Here is a 14,795-nt window from a genome sequence, read left to right on the forward strand (position 1 = left end):
AACTGATTGAGTCCCCTGTGGTTTCAAAAATAATCATTTGAGTCCTTGCCTTTACTTAAATTTCAGGATAAACTTTAATTTTACTGAAACCACAGAAACTCAAATTGTTCGTTTCAGAAACCACGGGGACTCAACCAATTCAAAATTTTTTTCGAAGACTCATTGTGTATTCGCTCTAAAACAAAGTAAACATTCTCTCTAAATAAAATGGAAATAATAATTAAGTAAGTCGTATAAAAGAAATCCAGACTGAGGCTAAAAAATGTTCCAAAGCAAGCGCTGACGGAGCACCCACCAGCCAACGCCACCGTCTTATCATCTTGACGTCCTGCCGCCGATGAACAACCCGTCAGCTTCACCTCCGAAACCAAAACCCGAATCCGAACCCGAATCAGAAGAAGATGACAAACACCTCCTCCCAATCCCCCAATCTCCGACCGGCGACAAAGAGGCGGCCTACGAAACCCACCAGAAAATCACAATCGACGGCTTCGATTCATTCACCGACACACCAGATTCCAACAAAACGCCACCCTTTTCATGGAAGAAACTGTGGCTGTTCACCGGGCCCGGGTTTCTAATGAGCATTGCGTTTCTAGATCCTGGGAATCTGGAAGGCGATCTTCAGGCGGGTGCAATTGCCGGCTACTCGTTGCTGTGGCTGTTGATGTGGGCCACGCTCATGGGGCTATTGATCCAGTTGCTGTCTGCTAGAGTTGGTGTGGCCACCGGAAAACACTTGTCGGAGCTGTGCAGAGAGGAGTATTCGAAATGGACGAGACTGGTGTTGTGGGTTATGGCTGAGGTGGCGCTGATTGGAGCTGATATTCAGGAAGTCATTGGTTCGGCCATTGCGATTCAGATTATTAGTAACGGTGTGCTTCCAATTTGGGCTGGAGTGGTCATCACTGCTTCTGATTGGTTAGTTTGATAATGATCATTTAATTCATGTGCTCTTTTATTCGTTAATTAATATTATTGGTTCAATACTTCCATGTGCTCAATTTGTCTTTCGCCTGTTTTATGTAATACTTAGGACCGGCAAGCGGGTTGGGTCAAATAGGGTCAGAACAGGCTAGGGTCGAAACGGCTCAAATTCAAAAAGGGTTGTTTTGGGTCGGTGCGGTTTGTTTTGTAGCTGTTGATTTCCTCTATCGTTTTACAATTAATGTCGCTTCGCTCTTTGTCTGTTATTAAAGTGGTTTTCTCACCATTTTGTTACTTTTTAGTACCTTTTGTTTTGTTGTTACCGATACAATTAATGTTACGGTGGTTTTCTCATCATTTTGTGTTATCGGTAGTTTACTACTACTTTTAAGTACGTTTTATTTTGTTGTTACCGTGCTTCAATTAATGCCTTTTTGCTCTTTATCTATTACTATGGTAGTTTCCTCACCATTTTGTGTCATCAGTAGTTTACTACTAATTTTTCAGTACCTCTTCTTGTTGCTCTTGTTGGTTCCATGTGCTACAGTTTATGTTATTTGTATACCATACTTCACAATATATGTTTTTAGAGCCGGGGATCTCAACGGGGGCAACTTCTCTGTTTTTTTTTTTCAACAGCAGGAGCATTGTCTCTATCTTCCGAGATAGAGAAAATTTTTGCCCCATTCTACCATCCCTAGACTCTTATCAATAGGTGGTGTTTGAATTTGCGATTTCAAAGTGATTATTATCGACTTCATATCTATTTCAATGCGATTAGAATAATAAAATGAACATTTTTTGTTCTATTTTGTAGTAATTTCGTATAACCTTTATGAACAGTTTCATGTTTTTACTTCTTGAGAACTATGGAGTGAGGAATTTGGAAGCTGTTTTTGCAGTTCTCATCTCAACTATGGGGCTATCATTTGCTTGGATGTTTGCTGACGCCAAGCCTAGTGGGAAGGAACTTTTAATAGGTTAGGAAATCAATTGTGTACAGAATCTCCAAAATGAACGAGTCGGTTTAAGTTATGTTTATCTGTAACGGGTTGAATCAAGGAACAAGCCAACTGTGTACAGAACTCCAAAATGTGTATTTTCCTACAACTTTTTTCAAGAAGTTGTTATTATTTGTCACACGAATTGCATGTACTTACTAATGCACTATGGCCAAATATCTGTTTCGGGTAATACCTTTTTTGTACTTACAAAAGGCTCAATTTCTGAGAAGAAAAGTTTTAGTTTAATGTTTTTAGTAAACCAGTTTCCAACTGCTACGTTCCCTCATGAAGGGAAAAGTCAAACATGGTCAAAGAGAGCGACATGTCAATTGCAATGCCATGTCATCATTTAATTAGATAAGAGTACCCTATGTTAGAACTTTTTTAAAGATTGAGCCTTTTTGAGTCTTTTTATCAAAAAATGGGGCCTATTCGAGTCTTTTCATCGAAAAGTTGAGTCTTTTTTTTATCAAAAAATCGAGTCTTTTTGAGCCTTTTCTTTTCTTATAAAAATTGAGTCTTTTTATCAAATAATTGAGCCTTTTTTGTTAATCAAAAGTGCCACTAATTGACCGTATTGACCCTAGTTTTAATCTAACCGATCCATCCATTTTGCTACATCAGCAAATTGTTAAAGATTATCTTGATCTGCTTATAACTAGTAATTACTAATTACAGGTCTTTTGGTTCCAAAGCTGAGTTCAAGGACAATTAGGCAGGCAGTTGGAGTAGTAGGGTGTGTAATAATGCCTCACAATGTATTTCTACATTCCGCTTTAGTCCAATCACGAAAAATCGACCCTAACAAAATAGGACGGGTCCAAGAAGCCATTAATTACTACACAATCGAGTCCTCAATCGCCCTTTTCGTTTCCTTTATGATTAACTTATTCGTAACGACCGTTTTCGCAAAAGGGTTTTACAACACAAAACAAGCCAACACCATAGGCCTTGTGAACGCGGGCGAATATCTTGAAAACAAATATGGTGGAGGGTTTATGCCTGTTTTGTATATTTGGGGAATTGGGTTGTTAGCAGCGGGTCAAAGTAGCACCATTACAGGTACTTATGCGGGTCAGTTTATAATGGGCGGGTTTCTTAACCTTCGGTTGAAAAAGTGGTTGCGGGCTTTGATTACTAGAAGTTGTGCAATCGTGCCGACTATGATTGTAGCTCTTGTTTTTAATAAATCGGAAGCTTCATTAGATGTGTTAAACGAATGGCTTAATGTTCTTCAGTCCATTCAGATCCCGTTTGCGCTTATTCCACTTTTGACTCTGGTGTCGAAAGAGGAAATCATGGGGGTTTCCAAGATCGGACCGACTTTAGAGGTATGTCGTTTATGTTACTTATTTTTGTCTGTTTATATAACTGTTGATGCTATTAAATTGTGTTATTTAATTTGGGTTATGTTTTGTTTGATGAGTAAATTAAAATAAGTAGCTGAAAAGGAAAATGGTTAAAAGTTGCCTAAAGTGCTTTTTACTCGATAAAAAAACTTCTAGATTGTATATGTGCACAAACATTAGATGTTTATATTGAAATAATGTATTATTTGCAATCATATTTGACACTTTGAGTAAATGTGTCGACTGTCAACCAAAACTGTACGTATTTTTGAAAAATTAACGAAAAATATGTATTTTCGCATAATATGATAAAGTGAAAAAACTTAACAAAAAATATGTATTTTGCAACAATGAAAGGGAGAAAACATGTTATTTCTATGCACTGGTCAAAATGGATCGGTTTGGGTTGTGATGACCAGTCAACAGTAAATAATTGATGCATTAAATTTGTTCAAAAAGATATATTATTTAACGTATTATATAATTTGGTTTAGTTAAATCCGTTTTGCATGATTGTAAGCAGTTAAATACATGGTAGACAACTTTTGACCCATTTAACCCGTGTTGACCTATTTGACCTGTTTCTTCATTCTGGGTGTTTTTTATAACTGGCAGAAAGCAGCATGGAGTGTGGCTGCACTAGTGATGGTGATCAACGGTTACCTTTTGCTTGATTTCTTTATAGCCGAGGTCAACGGATTTTTGTTTGGATCTTTAGCCGTGACATGCACCGCTGCTTACGTGGCATTTATATTATATCTTATAAATCATGGAAATTGCCTGCCATCTACATTGTTTAGCCATTTAGTCAATAAAGGTTACGCCTATATTGGAAAATGAACTGCTGACTCCGTTGACCCGACCCTTTCAAAGTCAAAGATCGGCTGTTGGTATAGTGTTTTATAAACCGTTAATCGATTTTCTACCAAGGCTTTTGTAAACTTCAGCTTACAGTAACAACTGAAAGAAGAGATTTGAGGTTTACACCAAGAGAAATGAAGATGTAGTCTTTACTGTTCACAGGTTGACCAGTTGACCAATCATTGTGTTATACATTTTTGGGTAGTACAGAGATAGATATGAACATTTTGCATACAACATTGATTTGTTTCGTATATGGTTTTAAAACATCTTGGTATGTATGAGTTTTGTTAGATTATATATATAGCTGTAGCCTCTACTATATATTTTGTTCCATAATTTTAAAGGACATGGTGACAATTACACCTGTAAACGAATCGACGGAACACAAATGGTGGCATGCTTGTGTTCGTTTATTTAATTTTAACCGAACATGAACACAAAAATAAGCCAACGGATTTTCTTGTTCATGTCTATTTGTTAAGAAAACGAATATGTTTGCGGTCGTTAACTTTCTTAATCAGCAGTTCTAAACATAAACGACCACAAACAAACAAAAATGAACCGAGCATTAATGAACAAACAAAACAGCGGATAGACAGGGCATCTAACCCGGGCCTTCCAAGGTTGGGCGGGTTGGGCTAGCACCAACCCACCCCCCAGTTCCCACCCCCCTAAGTTGTGCTTCCAAGCAAGAATTCCGGATTTGCAGACCCGCTTGTGGCCAGGCAATTTGATGAGCATCATGTTATTGCTTTTATAAAGAAAAATCATTTTTTTTATATTTAAATTAACCAATCTTCGTTCATTTTATACACAACCAAATTAAACGACTCTACTCTTCATTCATTTCCCACACAAACAAACGAATTATTCAACCTCACATTTATTTAAATTCAAATGTCTCAATCCGATTCGAATGGTCTTGGGTTGCCTCCCATCTTTTCCGGTTCTAATGGAATCTGCTACTTTCTGACTTATCTGATTATTGGTATTCAGTTTATGTCCAAGGCGGCGTCCCTTATTTCAAACTTGAAGATACAAGCACATCTACAAAAAGATATGTGCCACGTGATCTTTAATTGACACATCAAGTTCTAACGAGATTACTTTTTCGAAAACCCAAAATATGATGTGAAGACTTTTAAAGGAAGATTTCGTTTCCGAAGGGACATTCTTTGCAAATTGTTGGGGTTGTTGATACCAACTTTGAACGGTTTCAAGAAGGTTACAGCGGGATGTCAAAAAGGTTACACAACGTTGGCAGCGACAACAACCATTAGTAGCATAGCAGTTGTCACCGCCAATTCGTCGCTGCTATTGCCCAGATTTGTTGTAGTGTGTGTAAAGAAACATATGTTATATTGGATTTTTTTTTTGGTATGCATATTTTTGTTATTTACATGCATCTAAAACAATGTTCATGAAAACTACAAGCAAACAACAAATATTATATTTATGTAATGTAAACAACTTCTGAATTAGAACGTAGGCCGATTTATAAATTATATCGACCATGGTTTTAACATAAGAACAAGTTTATTAATGCTTGCATTAATACATGGAAATAAACTAAAAACCTTAGTCTACACAAAACCACAACATATATTTCTTAATCCTTTGGGGCAGGCACTGGGCTAATTCTCTTATTAGGGTTATTAGCGCGTTTCGGCTTGATTTTTATTTTCTTTGAAACGATGACCTCTCTCTCTGCGTGATCGTCATCTTCACCAACACTGCTTGATTGAGATCTCCAATTAGTGTTGTATTGACTATGTCCCACTACCCTTGTCTTTGGGTGCGCCTTGATCATGTCTTCAGGGTCATCTTGGGTTTCAGGAACCGATTGGGGATGTGAGCCACGGTTCTGTTCTAGCATCCGTGCGCTTGAACCAGACCGCGCCAATAAATCGTAGGGTCCACCATGGGCGGAGAGGCGATGCGCCTTTTGATCAAGGTCGGGTGTTTGGGGGGCTACCCCGTTGAAGTTTAAGGTTGTGAGGAATGCAAGAACAAGGATGGAAAACTGTAGCCTTGTAGACATGTTATATTTTTAATATTATGAATATATTATTCAAAACATGAATGGATGATGTGTTGGTGGTATATATATATGCATGCATGTTTTCAAGGTGACGAGGGACGTAGGTTTAGAGAAACCCTAAACCATCAAAAAAGAATAAGAATATGAATTTGATTGAATTAGAAAAACATCCAAACACTTGGTTGAATGGAAACTTGACTTGTATCCCAACCGTTGACTATTTTGTAGTTGTTTATGAGCTGAAGAAATTAAGATTGGTTGGCAAAGAAAATCTTACCTGTGTATCTGAACCATTCCATCAATGAATTCTAAAAAAACTCACTTTTAAAACACATAATATAAATCTCATTTAGATTTTGATTAAGGCCTTAGACTACTCTCATTCACAACCCAACCAAACCTAACTTTTCATTAGGAAACGAATTTCTCTTTCTTCCGCATATACAATTCAACCAAACTCAATTTTTTTACTTACATTAGCAACCTAACCCAAACCAACTTTTAACTAAATTAATAAGCTTTATTGTTATTTTATTTCTATAAATGTTATTTCAAATATTAAGAATAATTGTTTTTTTTTATCAAAAATGATAAATTATTAATCTTAATAATAAAATTACTCAAAAATAGATATTGAACATGTTCATATGCCTTCTAACACTTCTCACAAAATAATTATTTTTTATTTAAACCTTATTATGTGTGTATATATATTTATATAAATAATATTATGACTTATTTTTATTGTATTAAAAAATAACAGAACGTTAAAAAATATTTTGTTTTTTTTCAAAAAGTAAAATTATTTATCATAAACAAAATGAAGAGTTGCCATCACATGCATATTTACTAGATTATAACTAATTATTAAGTGACCCAATTATAAATGGATAAGTAAAAGCTAATAAAAATAAAAATAAAAAGCATCATGCGTGGTGCACTATCCTCATGTGCTAACAACCGAGGTCGGGTTCACCAACTTGATTGCCCACAATTAAGTCCATATCAACACATTTCACTTTTCCTTTTAATTCCAACTAAGCAATCAAGGCCGACAGACCCTTTCGATGGGAGTAGTCTTATAAAACTGGATGTCTAAAGTCTTAGTCTTATTTAACTTACCCACGAGACGAGCCAACTGCCACAAAAGAGGCCCAACCCCCTTAGAATCCTTGCCGAAGGGAGGAGCTACTCGTTGAAAGTTTATTGGTGTATGAAATAAGAATAGCCAAACACCAGGTATCTATCTATATTCTCTTGTATCCTATTTGCTTTTAAGTAAATCCTTATAATTCTTTACTAAGTGCCAATATTTAGTATGATGAGTCACGATACATATTTCATTTTAACTTTTCCATATATTTAGTATGACAAGTCATGACACATTTCAATTTAATATTGTAAGATGAATCCAATCCAACCAAAACTTTGAAACTTGCTTAAATTTATTATTGTTAGCTTTAATTCTAATCTCATTGCTAGACCACCAACGAAATGATATGAAACTACCAGCAAATACATATTCATATTCACCAGCTTTCTTCAATGTCATCAAAACAAAACGATGAATTTGACATTCATCACACAGAGACTACCACCGATTTTCATCATGAAATCGACCGTTTATTATCATCCGACGAAGAACCCTATCAAATCCCATATCAACCCCTCGACCTCGAAACACCCAAGGCCGATCTCCGCCATATCTTACTCACCGATGACACCGCATTGCCACCATTCTCATGGAACAAGCTATGGACATTCACGGGTCCCGGTTTTCTAATGAGCATTGCATTTCTTGATCCCGGAAACCTGGAGGGTGATCTGCAAGCTGGTGCAGTGTCCGGTTACTCGTTGTTGTGGTTATTATTATGGTCCACGGCAATGGGACTTTTGATCCAACTTCTGTCCGGTAGGGTTGGTGTGGTGACAGGGCGACACATGGTGGAGATATGCCGCGATGAGTACCCGCATTGGGCGGTTTTGTGTTTATGGTTTATGGCGGAGATAGCGGTGGTTGCGGCGGATATTCAGGAGGTGATTGGGAGTGCAATAGCCATCAAGATTTTAAGTAATGGTGGTGTCCCCCTTTGGGCTGGTGTTTTGATAACAGCTTTTGATTGGTGAGATTTGCATTTGAGTATATATTAGTTTGAAGATTCTGTTAATTAATTAACTGAATTTGTGTTTGTTAGTTTTATTTTCTTGTGCCTTGAGAACTATGGAGTGAGGAAACTAGAAGCTGTTTTTGCTGGTTTTATTGGAGAGATGGCATTGTCTTTTGCATGGATGTTTGCTGACACCAATCCAAGTGGAAAAGAGCTACTACTAGGTTGTTCTAATCATATTTCAGTTACCACGTACTTGACGATCGATAAATAGACACTACCCAAATGTATTCACCGGGCGTGCTTATCATATTATATATGCCTATATCTAACGTTAGACCAAGTTTGCACACCGGAGCCTTTCACGTCACTCAAATCTTATGATAGGGCGATAAATGGTCAAACAGGTCATATTACTTTGTCCATATTGTCACATTAGTCATTTATGTGTGTCGGACACATCATATTTGGAGAACACCACCTCGTGCGAGCCATTAGGACCAAATTTCATATTTTCATGTCATAACCTATATGAAACATCAGTGGTGTTGGTGTTACTGATGTTTCTTTAGCCAAGCCATAGGGATGCAAATAAAACATTATTTTATCTAAAATAACATGTTGAAAATATCAGCAAGTGACAATTCCCAGGAACCCGAAACAAATCCCTAAATTCTAACCAGAAAGTGAACTTTCGTTTTCAGGTCTCCTTGTACCAAAACTCGGTTCAAAAACTGTACGAAAAGCAGTTGGATTACTAGGCGGTGTTATAACCCCTCACAATATCTTCCTATATTCAGCACTCGTACAATCAAGAAACGTTGACTCGAAAAGAAAAGGTCAAGTCCAAGAAGCTTTATATTACTACACAATTGAATCATCACTTGCCATTTTCATAACTTTCACAATCAATGTATTTGTCACAACAATATTTGCTAAAGGATTTTACAACACAAAAGAAGCCGATACCATAGGCCTATTAATTGCAGGATATTACCTACAAGACCGATACAGTCACGTGCTTTTTCCGATTCTTTACATATGGGGAATCGGGCTTTTGGCGGCGGGCCAAAGTAGCACACTAACGGGTACATATGCGGGTCAGTTTATTATGGGTGGGTTTCTCGATCTCCAAATGAGAAATTGGTTAAGATTATTGATTACGCGAAGTTGTGCAGTCGTGCCAACTATTATTGTAGTGGTTTATTTTAATAGATCAGAAGACTCGTTAGATGTTTTGAATCAATGGCTTAATGTTCTTCAAGGTATGCAGATTCCTTTTGCTCTTATCCCGCTTTTGAAACTAGTGACGAGTGAGCGGATTATGGGCGCGTTTAGGATTAAAACAACTATGAAGGTGCACATTTAAGTTATTTTTACAACTCGATTTTAACAGGTTACGAGTTGTTTATAAAAGTTTTGTCTAAGGGAAAATCACCAAAATGGCAGTTTTGACCAATCCAAGTTTTTTATTTCGTTTTTTTTTTTACAAAAGTATCATTTGACTTTTCTTGTTATTAGGTAAAAAATTGTTTCAGCAAGTCATAAACTTCCACATAGGACACGATGTCGTATCGACGCTACAGATTTAACATGGCGTAACGGATTTCCATCTAGAGTAAGATAATGGATTCCCTACCCCAAATGGAAATTTGTTGTGCTAACATTGAAATCTGTTGCACCAAGATTGAAATCGTTGTGCCTAATTTGTTGCTCTAAGAGACACATATATATCAAACACTAGTTGTCTGGAAATTTAAAAGAATCAAGACTATTTTGTGAAATTCGCTGGTCAAGATGGCCATTTTGGTGATTTTGCCTTTGTTTATTATTCAGGTTACACTTACAATCTTTTTATAACGGTATTGTAGATGATTTCATGGTTTGTGGCTGGCCTGGTGATCATGATCAATGGGTGTGTTTTAATAAAGTTTTTCATATCTGAAGTTAAAGGGATTTATGACTGGTTTTATGTTTTCTTTTGTCAATACGGTTTATGTTTCATTTATTTGGTATTTGATTTTACACCAAGCATAATGTCACAAAAATGTAGCATTCGCTTAGTTTGTTAAAATGTTACACAACATTTTAAAACCGGGGTGAAGCACAAATACCGAGCAAAAGAAGCTTGATAATTACCAAGAATAACTTTTTTTTTAACTACAAACTTCATTAGTAAGAAGCTATCAGAGGTCGCGCGAACAACGAACAAGACAAGTTACAAAACAACCATTTCCATCTATTCCAATCTAAATCTAAACATTTAGATTTATATTTAATCTATAAAAAACTTAACACCTTGACGTCTCTGAGTATGTTGTCGATTTTTGATGGGCTTGTTCTTGAAATTTTGCTTGTTCCGAGCTCTCCAATGCATCAAATAGCCACCATAATAATTGACCGGACCATTTTCTCTTATGTTCGATTTCCGAAACCTGATTATGCATCTCATATATAGCCTGAAGCAAAGTTAATAGGAATGTTGCACCACCTGCTGATTTTATTCCATATCACCGAAGCCACAAAACATCCAGACAATAGATGTTCGATCGAGTTAGCCGAAGCCATTCAACTACATATGCTCGGCCCAAACATAGCCTTTCTCTTTTCAAATTATCACATGTTGGAAGCCGATTGAGTAACGCCCGCCAAGCGACCACATTAACCTTGTTGGATATCAAGAAGCCTTAGAACATAAGTTTAATTGAGAGTGGGAATGAAAGATTACTGAAGATGAAAGTATGATTGAATAGTGATTAACAATAAACAAAATATGCAGATTGCATATGAACATACAGAAGATTTTCAACACAACGCACTGATTTATTCCAAACTTATTCAATCATATTTATACACAATAATTCTAAACGTCGTGACGTCTGATTAGACGGTTAAATAATTGTAACCCTGATTTGACACCTTTACATAAATACAACTTAACATTATTGACCCCTGTTCTTTTGACTTAACTAATAATACAACAAATACATAATTACATAAGAGACCTTTTTATAATTAATTTCAATACTCCCCCTTAATTATGAAAGCAGGTCTTCTTTTCTTTATGCTTAGAATCTTCCTCTTTTTACCTAGACAGCAGTTGGCCCGTTCTTGCCTTCATTTTCTTCAACATGGATCTTCCTTCCTTGTAGCACACCATAACTCCAATCTAAGTCTCCAAATAGAGTTGATATAATGTCTTGATTTCTACCTCCATGTCAATGTCAAAACCCATATAGACGGTCACTTGTTTCCATGCATTTCTAATGGTAACTTTTTTAAATCCTCCTTGTAGTTGTATCAACATAAATAAGTCGAAGAGGTCGACTTCATTCCCATTGCTTAAATAAGGGGGAATGGGTCGGTTGAAATGTGATACCAAATAAATATTATGATACTAGATTAATAAGTCATAGAAGTTTTCTCTAAAACTATCTTTGAATCTCTCGATCAATGAATGAATTTGCAACATGTCCAGGAACTTCATACAATCATCATACGATAATATATTTTGAGGATAAAACACTTCTTCTTTTTCACTATCTTGGTATGCCATCAAGTCTAGTGCCTCAAAATAATTCTCTAAAAGAGCTTCCCTTTTTTTAAGTTTGTTCCTTCAATTGAGCCTGACCCGTCTGGGTCTGCAAGTATTTAATTACTTGCTGTTTCTTCAAGGTGCATATCACCAGCCCTTTCTTCATTCAATTTTTTAATGTGGCATTTACTTCCAACTAGGGTAACCTCATACCCTTGTTCTTTAAGTTGATCCAAACTTAATAAATTTTTATCCATGCAGTGCACATAATAAACATTAGGAATAAATATATCAATTTTAACAATGCACCCTCATATGTGAACATACAAATATTTATATTCATCCAATTTAGTTTCCAACCCAAATGATTTTTTAAAGCTTGTAAAGAATAATCTGTTTCCTGTCATATGATTATCTAAGCATGTGTTTACAAACCAAACTTTGTCTCATGTTTGAAAATCGGTTCCAATAACCATTTATTCGTTAGTTGCTGAGAACATGGAACTGTTTGCAATTTTTGTTGGGCATTCATATGAATAGTGTCTAACATCTTTAGAAATACGACACATAATGGAAAAATTATCTTTTGAAAATTCTTATTCATCTTTAACCTTCTCCTTTTGTTTCTTCATGGATACCCTGAATTTTTTTCTTGCCCTCTTTGCTTGTTGTGTTGTTAGTCTTCTACCATCTTTATATAACAACATATCATCTCCTATGGTTAGCTGATGACCGTCGTTTGAGTCATGCAAAAACCTAATTAACCTAAGTAGCTAGGGTAAGTCAGGTATCGTATCCACCAGGAGTATATGGTCAGTGTAATGTGCAACTAGTTTCTAGAATTATGAAGTAACTGTCAACAGTGCTGATCACACTAGCAATTGATTGGGTTTTAATAACAAGCAAATAATTAATCAAAGATTCAATCAATAAACAAAGCAAATCACACCCGGGAATTCAAGTAAGTAACTAATAGCAATCTCATGCAACCTAACAGATTAATTATCTCGTGTCAACTATAGACTGACTAACCGGTTAAACCTTAGGCATCCACGCTCGCTAACACACAACACTGGTTATCAAACGGTCCCTGCCAGTGTGACTCAACTAAGGGCAAATGTATGCTTTATTGCAATTAACAGGTCAAACAATCCTATGAGCAATTATTATAGCAATCGACAAACTAATTGTTCTGATCGAAATAAACCTAAACCGACTGATTGTATGAACATACTAAACATCAATACTCATAGATTAACATCAAAACAATTACAATTAGTTGTTCTAATACATGAGAAATAAATTGAAAGATTACAAACTATACATCCCGGGTATGACTCGAAGGAACTAGCCGTGCATCGGCATCTCTCGGGCCTCGATTATGATCTGGTAGGCCATGTAGGACACTTAGAGATGATTGGGGATGATCGGGACTTGCTCTTCTGCTCTGGAAATCGTCTGCAAGGTGAAGAATGGCGTCTCGGGTCGTCAAAACGTAATATAAAACAAAACCCTAACTTTCACGATTCTGGGGACCATCGAGTAGCGCGATGGCCTCCTCTCCTGGTCCATCGCGCTACGCGATGGACCAAAAGTCAACGCAGTCATTTACAGGGCATCAAGTAGCTCGATGCCCCACCTTCAACACCTATCGCGCTCCGCAATGCGTCTCCTTTCTCAGCAACGTCACCTGATTGCCTCGGTAAGCATGCTGGACATCCCGGGTCTTCATTCCATGCTCGTACAGGTCCAAATTAAACGCGTTAAGTACCTGTGACCTGAAACATAACAAACACGAATGAAGTACCAAAGTTCCTAAACTAAACACGTAAAACAAGTACGACACAATTAAATATGTACAAATAAACCGAACATCACATCCCCACACTTATCTTTTGGTTGCCTTCAAGCAAAACTCTAAAGTAAACATTAACCGCCATCATAGGTCAACCAATTATCACCATTAATACTAGCAAGGTTTAAGGTCATACCTAGTTTCCCAGTCTGACACTTTCTAGATTGACAACCCACAAATAAAGTTAATGCTACCATAAAACTTAGAGCATACAGGTTCACACCCCTCACACTATCAACACTCCTCTCGGTTTAATATATGAACTGACAAAAAAAAATGTGCCAGTATATGTCTCTGCCCTCAATATACCTAATATGAGTTACAACTTAATATGCTTGCAGGTCAGTCTTATCTCCACCCATTAACCACCGGTTGCATAAAGACTCGGACTAGGGTTTTGCTGAGGCTTAGGTTTGGGTGCGGATTAGGCTTATTTAGTGACTCATGTAAGACCCCGAATCCCGGGAATCCTACAGTTGGTAATCACATCCATAATTTCACAAAAAATTAAAACCTAACAATTCTTTGTATTTAAAACCAATTCGGAGTAAGTAACAACGGAAAAGTTTAAGTATTAAAAATCCCAAAACACGGGTACAGGTGTCCAAAATCAATTGTAAATAAAATATTCGTTTTATTTGAAATCCTTGACCAGAAATGCCTTCAACCTCCCGAGTAGCATCCAGCACGTCCAAGCGGTAGCATCCACTTCTTAACCTGAAAGTCAAACTAACATACACACAAAGTCAGCATGAGCTGAGTGAGTTTAAGTTTTCATAAACAATAATTCATACTTTATTTCAAAGTTATAGTTATAAACAATAGAGAGGAGAGGATAAAAATAAAATAAATAATATAATTCACCAAGTAATACATTCATTGTCAAACACACATACACGGGCCTCTCCACCACGAGTCAAGACTCGAGTAATATATTTGACCCGGACGCGGTAAGACCTAAGCATGTGACACGAGCCTCTCCACAATGGGTCAAACCCGAGTAATATATTTGACTCGGTCACAGCTTACACATCCAAGCACGTGATACGGGCCTCTCCACCACGGGTACAACCCGAGTAATATATTTGACCCGATCGCGGCTCAACATTCCA

At 36.8% G+C, this 14,795-nt stretch overlaps 1 protein-coding gene and 1 pseudogene across 1 annotated transcript; both read left to right on the plus strand.

The window, feature by feature from the left end:
- Positions 1-337: 337 nt before the first annotated feature.
- LOC143565489 (metal transporter Nramp2-like) lies at positions 338-4,424 on the plus strand. Its single transcript, XM_077052449.1, has 4 exons — positions 338-921; positions 1,771-1,907; positions 2,610-3,262; positions 3,896-4,424. Exons 1-4 carry the CDS (start codon positions 338-340, stop codon positions 4,118-4,120), a joined length of 1,599 nt encoding a protein of 532 aa, XP_076908564.1. The 3' UTR covers positions 4,121-4,424.
- A 3,306-nt stretch (positions 4,425-7,730) lies between these two features.
- On the plus strand, positions 7,731-9,662 carry LOC143565484 (metal transporter Nramp3.2 pseudogene; annotated as a pseudogene).
- The last annotated feature ends 5,133 nt before the right edge of the window (positions 9,663-14,795 follow it).

Source organism: Bidens hawaiensis, unplaced genomic scaffold, assembly GCF_021521415.1.
Source record: "Bidens hawaiensis isolate Kalapana, Puna unplaced genomic scaffold, B.hawaiensis_p1.1 tig00022356_1, whole genome shotgun sequence".
NCBI classification, from domain to species: domain Eukaryota; kingdom Viridiplantae; phylum Streptophyta; class Magnoliopsida; order Asterales; family Asteraceae; genus Bidens; species Bidens hawaiensis.